This window comes from Mesoplodon densirostris, chromosome 7 (genome assembly GCF_025265405.1).
Source record: "Mesoplodon densirostris isolate mMesDen1 chromosome 7, mMesDen1 primary haplotype, whole genome shotgun sequence".
Classification (NCBI taxonomy): domain Eukaryota; kingdom Metazoa; phylum Chordata; class Mammalia; order Artiodactyla; family Ziphiidae; genus Mesoplodon; species Mesoplodon densirostris.
This window is the reverse complement of record NC_082667.1, coordinates 72,285,664-72,306,514: the sequence shown is the minus strand read 5'-3', so window position 1 is coordinate 72,306,514 and position 20,851 is coordinate 72,285,664. Positions and strand designations below refer to the sequence as shown.

Genomic DNA, 20,851 nt, shown 5'->3' with positions numbered 1-20,851 from the left:
GCGGCCGCATTGCCCCAGCCCCCGGCTCTGCTGTTCTCTGTCTTGTCAGCCTGCCTTTCCCTGTCACGTGTGCACAGACATGCCCACCGCCTGCTCCCCAGACGTGGGCTGGGGTCCTGCCAGCCTCTCATTGTCTCCTGTGCTTTTTGCCAGCCCAGGCAGTGACTGACCCGTGATCCAGCGTGCAGAGAAGTCTGGAGCCAGGGGCCAGTGGAACCAGTTTCCTCCGAGAAGATTGATCCTCCTTCCCCTTCCAGCTGAGCCGGGGCTCAGGCTGGAGGACAGAGCGCCGCCAGCGGTGGGGCATCCCCCACAGGGCTGGGGCCGAACACCCACGCTTGGTGTAGTGCAGACTCCTTTGTACATGTGACAAAGGCACTTTTCATACACACTGTAAAATACTGACTCTGTATTTTAGAATCAGGTTATGTTTTATACTGTTCACCTCAAGGGCTGAGTGGCTGAGAAGGTGAGGATGCAGGAGTTTGGAGCTGCACATACAGATTCAGGTACCGTTTGGGTGGTGGGTGTGGGTGGGAGCCGAAGGGCAGGGTGAGCAGAGGCCAGTCCAGCATCTGCTGAACTCAGGTGAGGTTGGACTGGAGATGTACTTCCAGTGGATTCCAGTGTTGGGCTCATTGGTGTGTTGTCCAGGGCAGTGATCAGCGGACCCTGACCTGGCCTGATGACCAGCTCTGTAGGGTGAAACTCCACCGAGCTGGCACGTGGAGCCTCGGCCTTGGGTCTGGCTTAGGCCCAAAGGTGTGTCCAAGAACTTTGGTTCCCAACCTGCCCATGAGGTTCTCTCAGCAAAGGGCTCTTCAAAAAAAAACAAAACAAAAACAGTTCGCTGTAATTAAAAAAAAAAAAAATACACTTTGAAATACAGAAAAGGTGAGAAGAAACACCTTTGATTTGTATCATAAGCAATAAACGTCACACTGGGTGGCATCTACCTACAACTCCCCGAGTCCGCACTAGGCTGTGATAGGTATCCTGGGCTTGTTGTGGCTGGCCCCTGAGAACACAGGTCAGCCTACCCAGGACTTGGGTCAGGTGGCAGGTGGGCAGGCAGCGGACCCCTACCCTCCCTGATGGCCAGCAGGGCCATGATGACAGGACTATGACTTGACTTCCAGCCTAAAATGGGGAGGGCTCTGTTAAGCCAGGTGCAGTGTTTGTGGCCCTTTATGTAAGTCATGAGCTCATGATATTCTGCGTTCGGAAAACGAAGTTAAAAAAAAAAAAAACATAAAACAACTCCATTGGGTGGAGCCACACTTTAAATGAAAATTTGTCTTTGACTATGGTCAGAAAAATAATCTTGAATATATTTAGAAGTTGCCGTCTATTTTTAACTAACTCCATATGCTGCCAGTATCAACTTCATGACATTTGCCAAAATAAGATTTTATTTTTGCCTTTATAAGATTTTGTTGGAAAAAATGAAATGACTATTTTGCAAGAAAAAGTTAATTTAAATAAAACTGTAATGGTTTGCAAAAAAAAAAAAATGTGATGTACAGATTAAACTATTAACCTGATATGCTTCCTGCTTTTTGCTGGCTATATTCTCCTGAGTGGCCTGTGTTCGTTTTTTTTCCGTTTCTTTGGAAAACCCCCAGTGTCAGCCCTGGATCCTGCGATGTTCACCTATGAAGTCTCTCCTGATGACAGTTCCGTGACACGTGATTGACTCTGGAGGCCTGAGGGAGGAAGGCCTGCGCACTTGGGCCTTTGGCTGGGTTTCAGCAGCCGCTCAGGACGGCCCCCCACCTCACCCCCGCCCGGCTGAGGGGCCGCCAGGCTGTGGACTCCTGTGCAGGGCTGGTCTGGCAGGCGGTCTGCAATCCCAGACAAAGGGAGGGACTCCGCAGGCCCTCTTCCAGCCCACACGCCTCCGTCTCGTTCCAATGAGGCGGGTTAGTGACGGACCATTGCAAACTGGCCTTGTGTTTAATTCGTTTTGACTTGTGATATGTGCTTAAAACAGAAGGCAAGAGCCAGTTCAGTTTAGGGATGCGTGCGCTTCCAAGTTTGTTGCTATGGCAGTTTTTCTCTGTTGCCAAGAAGGGCGCCCTCAGTTTAGAGTGACTTTCCAACTAGTTAAACTGGAGAAAATAGATACCCAGGCATTCCAAAGAGGGAACGCTGCTGCTTTTTTAGCTACTGCTCTCTTTTTGAATTTTAAAATGAAAAATACTCTCTGGTTTTAAGCATTACTTGGAGCTATCTCCATAACCGATGAAAGGGAGGCAGGGGCGGTGGGGAGGAGGGTTTGTCCATAACTGAGTGCAAGGCAAGAAAAAAGGTACAGGAGGCCCCCCCGGCCCAGCCCACAGGGTGACTCCTGACTGTTCTCTCCACTCCAGCCGGGAGGAGGGGTAGCCTGTTCTGTAAGAATCGTGGCCCAAATTTCAAACAGAGAGCGTGACAGGCCCTCACCTCAGACTTCACGGAGAGCACGCGTGATCTGGAAAAGGCACCCTCCGGCTATGTCACGTGTGAGCAGGCGCATGTCCCGGCCCCCTTCTCCGCCCCCTGGAGAGGACTCGTTACCTGAGGTAAGATGCCATCTGCGGAAGGACTGGCTGACCAGGGACCCTCCAGGTGGGGGGCCACTGGGAAACCCCACGTGGCCCAACGATTCGGCTTTGCTTCTTTTCCGGGACCCACGGAGCCTGAGCAGAGTTTGAAACGATGGGATTTCAGTCAGCAGAGGGGGCGTGAGCATGCTTCTGCACCCTTGCTGACATCCATTCCTGACTTTAACTCTAACCCAGGTCCCAGTCGAGCCCAGGATGTCTATCTTATTTTAGCAAGAACCAACAAGAAGATTTTAGGATCTAGTATTAACAGGGGTTGGGAATAATCGTTTCCTAATGCCCACTTGACCCTTCTGAACTGCCCAGATTCTCAACATGTCCAGGGTGTTGTTTAAATGATTGAAGTTGAGATGTGTGTACATTTGTGAGTGCATGTGAGGCAGATGTGCCCAGACTGATGCGGATGTGGAAAGCAGGCCTTTTGTTTGCTCCCTTTCATTCACTTTTCTGCCCGCCTTTGTGTGTCTGGCTGGGGGGATGGGATCTGCAACTAGTCCCTTCTCCCTCTGACCCCTTGGCCACCTTCGCTTAAGCTGGGTTCTCCAGAATTCTCCTGGCTGTTGTAAGTTGCAGCCTAAGGCCAGGGAAACCTCCATCTGCCCAAGGTCAGCTTGGAGATAGAAGGCATGGGGGGTGGAGTGGATGTGGACCCTGACTCAGCTGGACAAGAGCCCATTTTAGGCTTTGGGAGTTTCCCCCGGCTATGGTACAGAACTCTATGGCAAATCCTTTTGTGTTCGCACCAAGGGCGGGAAAGAAGCGGCAAATTATTTGTCTCATCCACAGATCACATCTCTGAGATGAGGCAGGCAAATGCTGGGAGCCCTCGGCTTCCAATTCAGCATCAGACACCAGGGCACATGAGGGACTTTGCCCATGTGGGTTGCGTGCCGTTACGAAAAGAACAAAGAGACGAGGCTGGGGGGGAGGTGAAAAATGGCAGCCCCTCCCGGCCCAGTAAACACGCCATTGCTTTGCCATCCCCACTCCAAAGGCTACCACTTTCATTGCTCACCGAGCAAAGAAACCTTTCTTCAGAGCGAGTGGCAGGGTACAAAGGCAGAGTACAAAATGTGCACACATCACAGTCCCCGCAATTCTGTTTGAACAAGCATATTGATTGGGTCTGACCTTGTTACATTTTTTTCCTATTATTTGAAAAGGTGCATCTAAGTGTAGTGAATTGAACCAGCGGAACTGAACTTTCCATGAAAACTTCTCGAGGTATTTCTTTAGTTCAAAGCTTTTGAATTTTAAAGGGCATTTTTAATACGAGTCTGTTGAGTATTCTCTGCCACAGCCCAACACGGGATGTTAAATGTAGATGAGGATGGAGCGAGGGCACCCGTGGGGTGGACGTGCCCACACAGCGGAGGGTGCAGGTCGTGGTTGGAGGGTGCAGGCCAGCCCAGGAAGGGCTAAGCTTTGGGAAGAGAGGCCGAGCCTGCGGGGCAGCACACACAGACCCCAGAAAGGATCTCTCTGAGCTCACTGGGGACAGCTTAGGAGACAGGAAGAGGTTCCCAGCTGAGCTTCTCAAAGGCTTTATGTGGAGAGCTGAGAAGTACATGCTAGGGGCCCCTTCTGATGGGCGAGGGTTTTGTCCTTGGGAATAAGGGGCTCCTTACTCAGCCACTCGCTTTCTCTTACACTGTGTTTTAGAACTGAGAAGGAATAAGAGGCACAGCCCCTTGGCTGAGGTCACAGGGCCAGAAAAGCAGCTGCCACTGTCCTCAGCCCTTGACATCACTTAACAATTGCAGGTGCTTGCTTTCCTGCTGAGCCCTGAGCTGCATCCCAATCCTCAACTGATTTGACGTCTTAGGACGTTTTGCTGATTGTGTGGGCCACAGCAGTGGTCCCTCTTGCCATCCTGGCCTGGGCCCTTGGAAGCATCCAGAGTCGCATTTTCCCTCCACACAAGGGGCCTCTCCTGGCCCACTGAAGGCACACAGCCGCCGCCTTTGAATGAGTTTCAAGGGTCTGTTTGCCTCCGGAGGCCTCTTGGATCTAGAAAGCACCTCCTTTCTAGACCCAGAATTTGAGATCAGAGGCAGAATCCTCCCAGGGAGGAGCTGGAAAAGCAGGTCCTACACTGGAAGAACCCAGGACTTGGGCATCTCAGCAAAATCCTTTCAGTGTCCTTGCCAAATCTCCAGCCTAGAAGATTGGCCTGGGAAGGTCAAAATGGGGTGTCAGAATCGCAGTAACAAATGGTAGAAGATACCCAGTCTTCTCTGCCCACAACTGGGGACACCAGCCCCATTCAGATTCCTCCTCCCTCTTGTGGGAGCCCCCAAGGGTGTCTCACATACATTCTGAAATTAGTGTTTTTGGCTGACACTTTCGGGCCTTCCTGCTGTTGTCTGTGTTTCCTGAGGCCACACTACCCAGTGGACACCAGTGAAGTTCCACTGACAGTAAAAACTCAGGTTTCATGGCCGCTGCCCCCTTCTGCTCACAATCAGGGTCCAGGTCCTGTGCCCATGTCTCCCCAGTCATTTCTGGGGTCCCCAGGCATATCTTACGTGAGCTCACCACAGTCCTCTCAAGCTGCAGTTCTTCCACTTGCAGCTCCTGGATGTCGTCAAGCCATGAAGCCACTGCCTGTGCCCCAGGGGGACCGTCCCTGCCCAGGTCACAGCCCTCTCCCGGTGCTGCAGACCCTCGAAGTGCCTGATGAGTGTGTCTCACCGCAAGTCCTCCCTGGCCGAGCCCAGGCCGCAGTCTGCATGCACGTAGGAGAACTTGTGCTCCCTAATTCTGTGTCTCTCAGGTCCCAGAGCAGGTTTTGTGTGCTCTGGTTCACCCAGAGCCCTGGGGAGAGCCACTTCTTCAAGCTTCTGCTCAGGTCCCCTGTCTGTGGGGCTCAGGCACCTTCTCTCTGTTTCCTCCTCCCTCACCCCAAATAACAATTTGTTATTTCTTATGATTCTGCAATCTGAGCTGGGCTCAGCTGGGCAGGCCTTCTGCTCCATGTGGTGAGGGGGGACTGGGGTGTCCAGGGTGGTTTCCTCGCTCACATGTCTGGCACCCCAGCTGGGATGGCTTGGGGAGCTGGGAGCTGGCTGGGCATCTCTTGTCTTTCCACACAGCCTCCCCACGTGGCTGCTCCGTCTTACAGCGTGAAGGTCTCAGGGTAGTTGGACTTTTTACCTGAGCTGGCTTCCAAGGGCAGCAAAGCTGCCAGGCCCTTTGAAGCGTAGATCTGGAATTGGCACAGGGTGACTTCCTCCACATTCTCTTGACCAAGGCCAGGCACAGGCCAGCCAGCTTAAAGGGGAAGGAAATAGATTCTACCCCTTGATGGGTGGAGTGGCATGCACGTGCAGACGGAGGGGATGGACGGTGGCCGTCTTGGAGACTGTCTACCACAGGACTCCACCCTCATTCTCCTACAGCCACTGAAGCATTTAACAGCCAGTGCAGTCGCCCCAGCTTTCTCTTCCCCTGTAGTGGACACCTGGGAGCCACATATTCTGGATGGAGTAACCACAGGATGCACGCCGACTGGTCCTAAATCTCCACTTGGAAGGGGACTACCCAGCAGAGGCCCCGAGGCCCACGGCTCACTTCGCATGAGTGAGAAATAAACTTTGACGTATTCATCCCCTGGGACTTTAGGCTTCATTTTCTACTGTTGCATAATCTAGCCTACCCAGGTTGTAGGTATCATTATCCCCGTACTACATATGAGAAAACTGAGGCATGTTGGTTCCGTGACTAGTCAGAGACTGAGTTGAAGCTGGAGCTTGTATCTGACTCCAGAGAGCCTTTAACCACTGCATTGGCTGCTGTTACCCTGGGAAGAGGAGATGGTGGGGGAGGACAGTCCTGTGGGTCTGGATTCTGGGTCACTTGAAATAGCATTGTCTGTGGTGAGGACAGTGAGCTCATGGACAGCATGAAGAGACACCCACAGGGAAGCGCCTAACACAGTGCCTGGTGAGCAGGAGGTGCTCAGCTCAGCGAAGGTAAGCTGTGCCCACAGCCATGATTTGACAGCCTGGGGATCCCATGAAGGGGCATTACTTCGGCTCACTTAACCCGGCCATTGGTCCCCGGGCTTTGCAGCTCAGAAACTGGATTTGTCACCACCAAGAGCAGGGCTGTCTCTCAGGGCTGTGTTCACAGTGACTGGGCTCGGGAGACACATGGAGGAAACTGAGTGAGAGCCCAACTGCCAAGTTACTGTGTTCACTGCCATACACGCTGCCCCCACCCCTGTTGCTCCAGGGGCCAAGTCTTCCCTGGAAGGTGGCCTGGCAGTCTCGGGACCAGTCTTGAAGAATCCTGGTGTCACTGAGCAGCACACTGAGCAGCCCGAGGTCCCACCTCCACTGCAGGATGCCCCCATTCCACAGACCTGGGGCCCACATTTCCAGGCCAGGGCTTCCTCTCTCAGGATAGAATAAGATGGCACTGACCCTCAGGTGCTGCCTTTCTCTGTGACCATGACTGGCCAGTCCCTTTTTAGGAGATTGACCCCATAGAAAGGAGACCTGGCGCAGCCAAAAGAAAGAAAGAAAGAAAGAATTTTTTTTTTTTTTAAAGAAAATGCTAAGCATGGTTCCTGGCCCCATAGGAAGCACTAGAAAAAATATGGCATATAAGTTCTCATTTACCTACACTTAAGTTATAATTACTTAACACATACCACATTCTCATTCTTTGTTTACTTGTTTATTGCCTGTCTCCCTCACAAGAATATGAGCTTGCTAAGAGAAAGAATTCGTTGAATGAATGAGAGAAAGAAAGAAGTCAAGGGCTGTTGCCCAGGGAGGCTTCTCTTTTTCAGATGATTCTGCCTCTCTCTGCTCTGTTGCATTTTTTATACTCTAGCCCCCAGAGAGCATCCCTAGTACCCTATTTTTAAGTTCCTTGAGTAGTCGGTAAGAGCAGGAGCTGTGGAATGCAAATCCACTCTTATTAACTCTGACCTTAGGCAAGTCCCTGAACCTCCCTAAGCTTTAGTTTCCTTCTCTGAAAGATGGGAATAACGGCACCTACCTTACGTGGGTGATGTGAGGACTAAAGGAGATCATCTTTAAGCGCCATCCCTGGCAGGGACACCCAGCCAGTGGTCACCATGCTGCTTTGCCCTCATGTATGATCCTTACAAACAGCAAGGCTCCAGGCAGTCCTTCCACACTTAAAGCCTGTCTCCTCTCCCCGGCTCGGCAGGATAAACGGGTTTGCGGCCAGCTGCTCTCGCCCACCCCAGTCTTCTGCCCTCCACCATCCGTCTGCCATTTTAGACAGTTGCCTGCAGCAAGTAAAGCAATGGCCCAGGGCTTTTGAAGTTTGGGCTCACAGGACCGTGCCACCACCAGGCTGCCTCCCTGAATTCTCCAGGGGCTGAGGACAGGCGAGTCCTCTGGGGCCTCCCCTGGCAGCCCTGCGGCTGTCCACCCGACATCAGATCAACCTGTGCTGCGGGGGCCTTTGATGTCAGTTCCCACACTGGAGCCTCGTGCCCTGCCCTGAGGACATGGGCTTTGAAGTTGGCCTGTAAACCGAGCTTTCAGGAAGAAAGTTGTCTATTGTGCCTCAGAGCACAGCCGGGCCCTGTAAAGGCACTCGGAATGCCATGAACACCTGATAAATAATTCTTTCTGGGCCCAAGAAAGATTCGTTCCACTTACAGGGGAGGAAAATTCCCTTGACCTTTTCATTGAAGTCCTGTGTGTGTGTGTTTGGGGGCGGGGGTGGGGAGGTGGTGAGAGAGGGTTTTTGCGTCTTCTCGCTGAAGTCACATGGGGCAGGCAGGTTGTCTTAGAGCTGAGCTCCAGTGACTGCTCCAAAAGGGCTCCTGGTCCCTGACCCCTGGCCCGAGGTCCCCCCAGCCAGCCCCACTCCTGCCTCCTGCTGGGAACGTGGGAGAAGATTGGGCCCTCTAACAGGTAGAGGGGCCTCGGCCCCTCCAGGCCCAACCCTGCTGCACATGGCGGGGCTTCCAGGAGGCACAGCCCTGTTGCCTTTCTTTCCTTCCAGGGCCTGGCATGGTCAAAGAGAGGGGGCAGACAGGATTTCCCACCCGAAGGGGTCCCGGAAGTGGATACTGGCTCACATACACTGAGCGCTTACCTCAGGCCAGGCCCTCTGCTGGGCCCCCTTTTGTGCGCAATTCAATAATAGGATGTGGGTATGTGTGTAGTTTTGTGAAAGCTTTCTTCACGGTAAAATGTAACATACATGTAGAAGGTATATAAGATAACAGCACACAGCTCAGTAAATGATCAGAAAACAAACACCTCTGCAGTCACCACCTTAGTTAAGAAATTCAAGTTTGCTAGGATGCAGGAAGCCCTGCTGGTGCCCCTTCCTGCTCAGTAGGCCCTCCCTCTCCCACGAAGGATAACCACCCTCCTGACTTTTGTTGCTACTGCTTATTTGCCTTTTCTTAAAAAATAAATTTATTTATTTATTTATTTATTTATTTATTTATTTATTTATGGCTGTATTGGGTCTTCGTTGCTGCGCCTGGGTTTTCTCTAGTTGTGGCGAGCGGGGGCTACTCTTCGTTGCGGTACACGGGCTTCTCATTGCGGTGGCTTCTCTAGTTGCGGAGCATGGGCTCTAGGTGCGCGGGCTTCAGTAGTTGTCGCACACGGGCTTAGTTGTTCCGTGGCATGTGGGATCTTCCTGGACGGGGCTCGAACCCATGTCCCGTGCACTGGCAGGCGGATTCTTAACCACTGCGCCAGCAGGGAAGTCCCTTACTTGCTTTTTCTTTATAGTTTTTCTATCTAATCAGGCATCATCAGATACTCTTTGTTTTATTTATTCTCTGAAATGTGTACAAATGGAATAATAGAATGGAATAATAATGCATTCCTTTGTGCCAGGCTTTTTTTCACTGAACATTGTTTATGATATTCATCCATGTAACTGTTTCATTCATTTTGCTGTTGTATAGTATCCACTGTAGGAATATTCGAGGAGTATTTATCCATTCTACTGTTAAAGGACATTTGGATGTTTCCAGTTTGGAGCTATTACAAATAATGCTGCTATGTACATTTTTAAACATATCTCTGATCCACGTGCACTCATATTTCTTTTGGTATATACCTACGTGTAGAGTTGCTAGGTTATAAGGTAAGCATATCTTCAACTTAGGTAGAAAATGCCAAACTGTTTTCCAAAGTAGTACTAATTTATACTCCTACCATGAACATGTGAGTTGCTTCACATCCTCGTTCTGGTGGCAGCCTCTGAGACAGTGATCCCCGCCTTCTTGCATTCACACCCTCTGTAAGCCCCTTCCCACTAAGTGTGGGCTGGAGCTAGCACTTCCCTTCTAATGAATAGGATGTGACAGAACATAACAGGGTGTTGCTTTCTTTCTTTCTTTTTTATTGTAGTATAGTTGTTTTACAATGTTGTGCTCTGTACAGCAAAGTTCAGGATGGCACTCTCAAGATGAAGTTACAAAGAGACTATAGCTTCTGTCTTGGGCGTCCTCTGCTTTCTCACTTGCTTACTGTGAGGACCATGTTGTGAGCTAACCTGTGGGGAGGCCCACAGGGCAAGGAACAGATGTCTCTGACCAACAGCCAGTGAGGACCTGAGAACTCACATGAATGAGCTTGGAAATGGGTCCTCCCAGCCTCCAGTTAACCCCTGAGATGATTGTAGCCCTGTCTGACACCTTGATTACAACCTTGTAAGAGACCTTCAGCCAGAAGCATCCAGCAGAGCCCAGATTCCTGATTCATGGAAACTGAGATAAATGTTTATTGTTTTAAGCTGTTAAGTTTTGGGGGTAATTTGTTACATGACAATAGATAATTAATATACTCAACAAGACTTTTTTTTTATTGTAGCCATTTTCAGTGTGTATGAATTAGGTTTATTAGCATCTTCCTGACATTATTGATATTGAGCACCATTTCAAATGTTTGTTGACCTTTTGGATTTCCTTTTTTGTGAAGTACCTGTCAGGACTCTTATCATTATTCCGTTGGGTTATATATCTTTTTCTTGTTGATTTGTAGGGGTTCTAGATGTAAGCCTGTCTTAGCCTGGGCTACCCCTAGAAAGCAGAGCCTGAGGCAAGGGCTTGCAGGCAGAGAGTTAATTTGGGAAATGATCCAAGGAACAGAAGTAGAAAGGAAAGGAGGGGAAACCAATAGAAGCACGCCTTCTCAAGTTGGTCACTGTTGTGGGAAACTTGGGCTCATTCTCATTGGGACCTTCTGAAGAGCCATGTAAAATGTTCCTCAAAATTATCCACCTGTGTTATAAAAGAGAAGCGCATTTATCTTCTAGCTCAGGGCCCCCCCTTGACCAAGGGCTCCCCATGGGGTGTTAAATCCTTCACATCTCCAGATCCCACACGTGTGAGTGATTCCCATAGGAAGCCCACACTGGGGCAACTAAGAAGCCCTGGGGCATCACGTGAGAGGTGTGGCTAAAATGAGATCCTACTGCAGTAATATCTAGAATAAAATGGGTGCCAAGAGGATGTGCAGTGGAGCACAAGGAATATCTGACACATAGCCTCTTATAGATGATATGCATTGCAAATGTCTTTTCCCATTCGGGCTTGCCTTTTCACAGTGACTTTCAATGAATAGACATTACTAATTTTAAGGTAAGCAAGTGTGTAAGTCTTTTCCTTTGTAGTTTGTGGTGATTTGCATCTTATTCAAAAAGTCTTCCTGTACTTAAGTCATAAAAATCTTCTCCTCTCGTATTTTCTGGGAGCTTTCTTGTTTGGCCTTTCACAGATCTACAAGCTACCTGGAACTGGTTTTTTTTTTTTTTTTTTTTTTGGGTTCGCAGGCCTCTCTCACTGTTGTGGCCTCTCCCATTGCGCAGCACAGGCTCCGGACGCACAGGCTCAGTGGCCATGGCTCTCGGGCCCAGCCGCTCTGTGGCATGTGGGATCTTCCTGGACCAGGGCACGAACCCGTGTCCCCTGCATCCGCAGGCGGACTCCCAACCACTGCGCCACCAGGGAAGCCCCTGGAACTGGTTTTTAAGTAAGGTGTGAAGTGGGCATCAGGTTTCATTTTTCCACATAGATGCCCAACTTATTGAAGAATCTATCATTTCCTTCCCACTGCTGTACAGTGCCATTTTGTCATAATCGAGTATCTGTATACGTATGAATCTCTTTTTCTGTTCCATTGTTTGTCTATCATTGTGCCAATATCGCACTATTTTAATTAGTGGAGCTTTATAGTAAGTGTTGACACACAGAAAAGCAATGTGTCTCTCTTCTTATTTTTCACAACTATCCTGGCTATTTTTGGTCTTTGCCTTTCCTTGTAAATTTTAGAACAAACATGTCAAGTTTTACTCCCCATCCTCCATTGGATTTTTTCTTCTATTGAGACTACATTGCATATAGATTACTTTGGAGAGAATTACATCTCTACAATATGAGTGTACTAATTATGAATATGATAAATTCATTTATTTAAACCTTTAAATATTTCTCTCCAAAATATTTTATAGAAAAAAAGAAAAGAATTCTGCTTCTAGCAATGGTAGACAAGGATGCTTTGAACCAACTTTCCTACTGAGAACAAATGGAAAAGGAGGCTAAAATATTTTTGAAAATACGTATTTGAAGGCAATGGAGAGCTATTAAAGCTGTGAAAATTTATTGAGCCAAGATCCAGAGGAAAGGAGGAAAAATAGGAAGCATGAGGTCAACATTTGGTATCACTTTTCCTCCTGAAGTGAATTGTCCATTCCAAAAGCTGTTGGCTGTGAGAGCCTGAGCTGTTTTTTGATAGACTGTCCTAGTCTCACTATGTTTGTGTACAGCTTAGGAGTCAGTCAAGGACCCAGGGGAGTATCTTTATGTAGATTTGGGGGCTCTACAGCTTTCTCGCCTCTGGTACTCTTCCCTCCAAATTGCAATCTCTTGTCAGCCCCGTGTGCTTGTCTGTTTCTTCCACCCAGCGAGTCTGCCACCTGTTTGTGCTTGTTTCCTTTACTGTGGTTGAAAAATGACCTCAGGGAGAAATCTGGGTGGAATGTGGGACTCATTGCGTGTGCTTCCCTTTCAATGACTAGAAGCCCTATATGGGTTGGCCACCACGGATTTCTTCACCTTTATTCGTGAAGGATATTTTCACCGGGATAGGATTGTAAATTGGTGATTATTTTTTTCAGTGCTTTGAGGATATCATTACATTGTCTTCGGGCTTCTTTGGCTTATGTTGAGAAGTTAAATGTCTTATTCTTGCACCCCTAAAGTTAATGTGTCCTTTTTTTTTTTTTTCTCTGTCTGTACTTGTTTTCTTCTTTTCTTTGGGTCGCAGCACTTTCACTGTAATATGCCTAGATGTGGTTTTGTCTTTATCCAGCTTAGGATTTGTAGGTCTCAAATCTATGTGTGGGTATCTTTTGTCATTTTTGGAAGATTCTTAACCTTTATCTCTTTGAAAATTGGTTTTCTCCATACTCTCTCTTTTCTCTTTCAGGGACTCCAATTATATGAATTCTAACCCTTTTTACTCTCTTTTTCCATTCCTGGGAAACAATATCTTATTATGCAAGAATCCATTACATCCATGTGAAAAGGATTTGACAAATCAACTAGCATTTCTCTTACTGAAATGCTTTTGCCACTCTAATTTCCCTGTACTAAGAAGCAGTGTCTGTCTCTGACATAACCCACAAACCTTCATGGAATTGGGACATGGCCACTTTTTGTTTCAAGGATATAGGGCAAAAGGCATGGAGGATTTTCCTGGTTAAAGGTTAAATATTTAAGGTTATAGGCTGCATTATGCTAGTCCTCAGTGGCAAATTCTGAGTGACTGAGACACCCACATGCTCTTTGATAAAAATCTATTTGTGATATGCAGGGACCTCTAACACATAGGCCCCAAGGCAGGAGCCCATCTTACCTGGGTCTAAAGGTAGGGTTTCTCAATCTCAACACTACTGATATTTTGGGCAAAATAATTCTTTGTTGTGAAGGTCTGTCCTGTGCATGGTAGCATATTTAGCAGCATACCTGGCCTCTACCCTGTACATATCAGTAGCACCTCCCAGTGTGACAAGCAAAAATATCTCCAGATATTGCCAAATGTTCCCTGGTGGGGCAAAACCCCTCCTGGTTGACAACCATTAGTCTAAGGATGGTACTCCAGACGAGAAAGACCCACTTCAAACAATATCAATGGCCTGCTTTGTGAAAGAAAGCACATCACCGGTTAAACTAGAGACATAGCTGTGTGTTCCTTTGACTTTGGCTGTTTGGAAGCTCAAAGCTAAGTTTCTAATTTACTACATTAACTGTGAGCCTCAGTTTTCAGGACTGATCATTTTTCTTTTTTTTTTTTTTTAACATCTTTATTGGAGTATAATTGCTTTACAATGGTGTGCTAGTTTCTGCTTTATAACGAAGTGAATCAGTTATACATATACATATGTTCCCATATCTCTTCCCTCTTGCGTCTCCCTCCCACCCTCCCTATCCCACCCCTCTAGGTGGTCACAAAGCACCGAGCTGATCTCCCTGTGCTATGCAGCTGCTTCCCACTAGCTATCTATTTTACGTTTCGTAGTGTATATATGTCCATGGCACTCTCGCTTTGTCACAGCTTACCCTTCCCCTTCCCCATATCCTCAAGACCATTCCCTAGTAGGTCTGTGTCTTTATTCCCGTCTTACCCCTAGGTTCTTCATGACATTTTTTTTTCTTAAATTCCATATATATGTGTTAGCATACGGTATTTGTCTTTCACTTTCTGACTTACTTCACTCTGTATGACAGACTCTAAAAGTCCATCCACCTCATTACAAATAGCTCAATTTTGTTTCTTTTTATGGCTGAGTAATATTCCATTGTATATATGTGCCACATCTTTATCCATTCATCCGATGATGGACATTTAGGTTGTTTCCATCTCCTGGGTATTGTAAATAGAGCTGCAATGAACATTTTGGTACATGACTCTTTTTGAATTATGGTTTTCTCAGGGTATATGCCCAGTAGTGGGATTGCTGGGTCATATGGTAGTTCTATTTGTAGTTTTTTAAGCAACCTCCATACCGTTCTCCTTAGTGGCTGTACCAATTCACATTCCCACCAGCAGTGCAAGAGGGTTCCCTTTTCTCCACACCCTCTCCAGCATTTATTGTTTCTAGATTTTTTGATCATGGCCATTCTGACCGGTGTGAGATATCTCATTGTAGTTTTGATTTGCATTTCTCTAATGATTAATGATGTTGAGCATTCTTTCATGTGTTTGTTGGCAATCTGTATATCTTCTTTGGAGAAATGTCTATTTAGGTCTTCTGCCCATTTTTGGATTGGGTTGTTTGGTTTTTTTTTAATTGAGCTGCATGAGCTGCTTGTAAATTTTGGAGGTTAATCCTTTGTCAGTTGCTTCATTTGCAAATATTTTCTCCCATTCTGAGAATGGGTCTTTTGGTCTTGTTTATGGTTTCCTTTGTTGTGCAAAAGCTTTTAAGTTTCATTAGGTCCCATGTGTTTATTTTTGTTTTTATTTCCATTTCTCTAGGAGGTGGGTCAAACGGATCTTGCTGTGATTTATGTCATAGAGTGTTCTGCCTATGTTTTCCTCTAAGAGTTTGATAGTGTCTGGCCTTACATTTAGGTCTTTAATCCATTTTGAGCTTATTTTTGTGTATGGTGTTAGGGTGATCTTATTTCTAACTTAACAATCTTTTAGGAAATGGCTTCACATAATTTGAAAAGACCAGCAGGTAAAGTGTCTCCATATGAAAAAGCCTTAGCAGGCAACATCTTGGTACTGGTAATGGCACAAGAGGCACCATTTGCAGTAGTGCAAGTTAGGCTACTTGAGGCCAGCTTTGAGGGCAGGTTTTGGGAGTTGGGGAGGAGGGGGAAGGCATTGTTGGGTAACTGTGGGTGGCATATCTTGTGGGGAGCATATGGGAGGTATTCCTTTGCTTTTTCTCAGGCCCGCAATAATTGTGGAATGCTGTCTGAGAGTGGGGTAAGTAGCTGAAGTTCAGAAATCAGATGAGTAGGGGTTCAAGGCATAGTAATTTGGGTATTCAAAGTTAATGTGTACTTCCAAGTTCGGAGACAGGAGAGTTAAGTCCTTTCTCTCCTCTCTTGAAAATCACCCAGAAGCAGTAAGGAGAATGAGAAAAGGAAGTTGACTTCAGCTTCAACGAAACTAGGAGACATCTGAAACTCTTAACTCTAAAATGGGTGAAAGAGTTGAAAAAGTAGTAAATGTCAAAGGAGAGTACGGGGGATATGCTTGCCTCTGCAGGATCTGAGAAACCTAGCTAGTGTCTTCTTTAACGTGAGGCTATTTGTGGGACAGGTCTGTGAGAGCAGCAGGGAAGAGGGCCCCTGCGATGTGAAAAGCCCTTTGGCATCTGATCTTCACTGGCAGGGCTACAATGGTTCACACACATAACTCTGGACCATGATAAATTTTTCTGCCAGCTTGACCTTTCCCCTACATGAAAACCCTGCAACACCCGGGAAGAACTTCATTTAAAGACAAGTCATCTGTTTCCCCATCCAGGTAAACAGAAATTCCTTTCTTCCAAGAGCTCATTTCTGACTCCTCTCATATGCTACATCCAATCTAGAATCTAGTTCTCATTACTTCCACTATGACTACCCTAGTCCGAGCCCCTGTGCTCACCTAGAATCTTGCAATAATTTCATAATTGTGCTCTCCATTTTTATAGTTGACTCCCTACAGCTGCCTAAGCTTTGTTAGAGCATGTCACTCTAATAAAAACTCTCCAGTCTTCTCACTCTCCTTAGCATAAAATCCGAAGTTCATGTCACAACTCTAATGATCTTATTCCTGCTACCTCTTTGAACTCATCTCACAACCCTCTGCTGCCCCAGCTTTATTATTCATTGTATCCCTTTACCTTGTTTTCTTAATATTTATCACAAATGATATATATTTGTTTATTGTTTGTCTCCCCTCCACCAGAGTGTAAAAGCGTCATTAAAGGAGGGACTGATTTTGTTTACTGCTGTATTCCCCGTGGTTAGAACAGTGCCTGGCACATAGTAGGTGCTGAGAAAATATTTGCAGTTGACCAAACAATAAAAAAAACTGGCACAGGGTTTGGAGGAGGAGATTAAAATAGAAAAGGATCAAGAAAAATACATGGCAGGTGAAGAGCACTGACCAGAAACATGTTGCCTCAAGAGATGGTTGAAAACTATAATCAAAGATCTCATGACAACCTTAATATCGTAACATCTCGATAAAGTGCCGACATCAGAAATACAAGAGGAGAAATACAACAGAAGAAACATGAGCTGGCAGAATTCAAGGGAAAAAATTACATAATCATAAAAGTACAAAATTGGAATGATAGAGTATACAGTGCTCAATCACGATGAGAAAACATAAAAATAAAGAAAAATGACATGGAGATAGGAGATGTAACATGCACATAATTGGAGCTTCTAAAGGAGAAAATTTCTATTTTCTATTTTTATAGATGAAAAGCACTGAGAAACCTTGCTCACATGAAGTAATAGATTTTAGAAACATCACTTAATCCTCTGAACTCTTGGAATTTAGGCCAAATATCATAGTGATCTTTCTTCAAATTGTATGTCTGATGAATCAGCTGACAATTCAGTTCTCTACCAATTTTATTGAGGGCATGTAACTGGAAACTACCTGACTTGCAAAAGGAGTCATTCAGACCTTAACATCAACGTTTCAAATTGTCCCTTTGTTTGGAGGCTTTACTGATAAACACAGTGAGTTCTGGAATGGATGAGAGGTATTTCCTTTTTTCTAACGGGTGAAGGGTTACAGTGAAAGGAATAGTAGTTTTCAGAGATCAATTTAGAACAAGTACATATGAATGTACAGTGTCGGGAAATTGATTCTGTTGAACCCCTTCATGTATCCCAGGAGTGTATATTCATTTGAAGACTACTGGCTAACAATGCCAAGCACTGCTATATCAGGTCAAGCAAGGAATGAATTAAAATACGGTTTAGGAAAATAAGAATTGTTGATTTGATCAAACTAGTTTTCAATACAGCTGTATTAAAGTTGGTAGGGCTTCCCTGGTGGCGCAGTGGTTAAGAATCCACCTGCCATGCAGGGGACACAGGTTCGAGCCCTGGTCCGGGAAGATCCTACATGCCATGGAACAGCTAAGCCTCTGTACCACAACTACCGAGCCTGCGTTCTAGGGCCCGCGAGCCACAACTACTGAGCCCGAGCACCTACAGCCCGTGCTCCACAACAAGAGGAGCCACCGCAATGAGAAGCATGTGCACCGCAACAAAGAGTAGCCCCTGCTCACCGCAATTAGAGAAAGCCTGCACACAGCAATGAAGACCCAACGCAGCCAAAAACAAAAAAAAAAAGTTGGGTAGAAGCTATATTGGAGTGGGTTGAGGGGGAAGGGGATGGTACTGAAGCAGACAGTAATAGAAATGTTATTAAAGCTGAATATTGAAAACGTGGAGATAGGATTATAGCTGAAGTATATGGTATCTAGGAAAAATCTTTTTTTTTTTTTTTTTTCTTTTTGCGGTATGCGGGCCTCTCACTGTTGTGGCCTCTCCCGTTGCGGAGCACAGGCTCCGGACGCGCAGGCCCAGCGGCCATGGCTCACGGGCCCAGCCGCTCCGCGGCATATGGGATCCTCCCAGACCGGGGCACGAACCCGCATCCCCTGCATCGGCAGGCGGACTCTCAACCACTGCGCCACCAGGGAGGCCCGAAAAATCTTTTTAAAAAGATGTAAAATAACCTAGGGACTTGGGGAGAAATGTTGACAAAAAAAGCATCAACAGACTAAGGGAGAGGTTGAAGACTCCTAAAACAAGATAATCAAAAGTACTAGGTTCACAAGATGATGCAAAGGGTTAACAGTAGTTGGCATTTACTGAGCTGTTTTTCTATCAGTGTGCTAAAGCTTTTTACCTGTTTCAACTAATTCTCACAATAACCATGCAACGTGGTTGCTGTTGATATTCTCATTTTACAGATGAGGAAAGGAGACTCAGATTTAGTTATGCCCAAGGTCACTGAGTTTATCACTAAGTTGGTAGTCAGGGAATTTCTGCCTGATAAAATCTCTTTAATGTAAGCCAGAAAGCAAGGACATGTTGTAAGAGTGAAGGAGAAAAGACAGGGTCACAATTTGAGAACAGGGGTTTTCAACAGTTAAGAACAGGAAGAGTTGACGAGAGATAACAGGATAACATGCAGTGTTGTTAATTAACACTTAGTAATATTGATTTGTACAGTTGGTGGCCTTTCTCCAGAAATAATCCACAGGAAATTGGATACATCTAGGGCTGTATTTTCCAGAAAGGTTATGACACTGGGGAGGGTTATTTGGGACACTGACAACATCACTGAATTGACAGATCACTTAAAAGTCGACAGGGCTTATGGAACCGGTGAAAACAGACTGATAATGACCTGATTTGAACTTGTGTAAAGGATACAACTGTTATGGTCAGAGGTGAGGTTTCTACATTTGTGATTTCAGAGGTAAAGTTGTTTTGGGATATTGAAAGTAGCCAAGATGTGGCTGCTGTGGAGACAACAGTAATGGAACTAAAGCCCCATAAGTGGCCACTGATGTCAACCAGGTAGTTGCAATTTATTTCCTCAAAATTTACTCAAAGAATATGACCTATCTTTCTGCTCTCAAACTGTTGTTTAATCAGAACAGCAATCACTTCAGACTTTCTTCTGTACCTGCAATTCATCCGGATTTAAGAAATTAGATTTGAGAAGAGGATTTTTACCTATCAATACACACAAAATTGGAATCTGTGTTCCTGAAGACCTTTACAATAGAAAGATCATTGGATCACTGGTATAGTCAAGCACTTGGGAGAAGTGTATTTCAGGTAAGAAATTATCAATAGTAAGAAAAAGTTGCCACTCAACTTTCCCGTCAATACCATGTTTCACTGCACGAAAAAAATTGTTTTCCCTTCTGGTACTTCAGTAGGGATATAAAAATGCCATGGCATCTCTCCTCGTTTAATCCACCCATCACACACACACAATTTGATAAGGAAAAAAAAAGCAAAAACCAACCCAATGTTCATGCTTAAAAGACAGCCATGATATTTAATGTGGTGCTGGGACACTAGGCCACATGGACCAACAGACCTAAATTTATTCCAAGCCTGAATTTTGTTAATGTCCAATAATATATGAATTGGAATGAGAATTTCTCTCTCTGAAGATGAAGAAAAAAGGTCTTCCAGTGTAGTTATTTTAGAAGGAGGCTCTCCTATTTACATATAAGAACCAAGACTTATAAATAACCGAGCATATTTAAATAAATTGATGAAAATACCTTCTGAAACATAATACTGGTCTCTCCCTCCTCCATTCTTAAACATGTATCAGTCTTCACTTTCTACTTAAATTAGTTGTAATAAGCAACCCTACAGACTAGCTATTTGACAATCAGTGGCCAAACTGAAATTTAAACAAAGCCAAACTTGTTTAAACCAGATACTGTTTGTTAAATGTTACACATTCTGTCTACTAGTCACTGACTCAGTATTTTACTATATAGGGTAGCACCTATTATAAAACAATGTGAGAAATAAGAAAAAATGAAATGTTGGGGGTCTGATGTATGAAAAAAATTTCAGGATGGACTGCATAATCCAGAAATCACTTGTTCTATTTGCTACATTCCTTGAACATTCTAAACTTCAAAACGACACAGGAATTAAAAAAAAAAAATCCAACACATTAAACACATACTTAAGTATCTAGATGTGTAACAGTTCAGCAAACAAAAAGGTTTAACTCAAAGCCTTTGAACATGTCACTTAAACATTAAGATTTTGAACCCAGTTACTCAAAGATCACTGACTAGCCCATAATGCAGTTTGTGTTAATCTGCTGTACAAACTAACCACATAACAACAGTCAGATCTTACTCCAACAGAAGTGGCGATAAAATCATACAACAATACTCCTTTTTGTAATTAGATAATCAGGATAACAGCACTGGGATAAAATGAAGAGAATTTCTTGTTTCAGCTTTTTGTTCAATAAGCCTATTCCTCATTTTCAGATAATGAGGATAAAGGTATCACAACCACGTATGAGAAACTGCTTTCTCTTTATTTAGGTGTTAGGAAGAAAATTAACTTTGGTCACATATTACCTTAAAAAAAAAAAGTCCAGTTTTACATATTCCTAAATAGATAGGACCAAATGTTCAGAGAAAAAATTTCTTCTGTAAAAATTGGCCAATTTTATCAAAAATCTAACATACAGTGTCAT

At 45.4% G+C, this 20,851-nt stretch overlaps 1 protein-coding gene across 1 annotated transcript in view; it reads left to right on the top strand.

Annotated features, from left to right (window-relative positions):
• PLEKHA7 (pleckstrin homology domain containing A7) overlaps positions 1–1,393 on the top strand; it is a 214,369-nt gene extending 212,976 nt beyond the window's left edge. Inside the window, exon 27 of the mRNA XM_060104315.1 lies at positions 154–1,393. Within this exon, the coding sequence (XP_059960298.1) occupies positions 154–176 (23 nt within the window). The 3' untranslated portion in view covers positions 177–1,393. The remainder of the gene's footprint in view (positions 1–153) is intronic.
• The last annotated feature ends 19,458 nt before the right edge of the window (positions 1,394–20,851 follow it).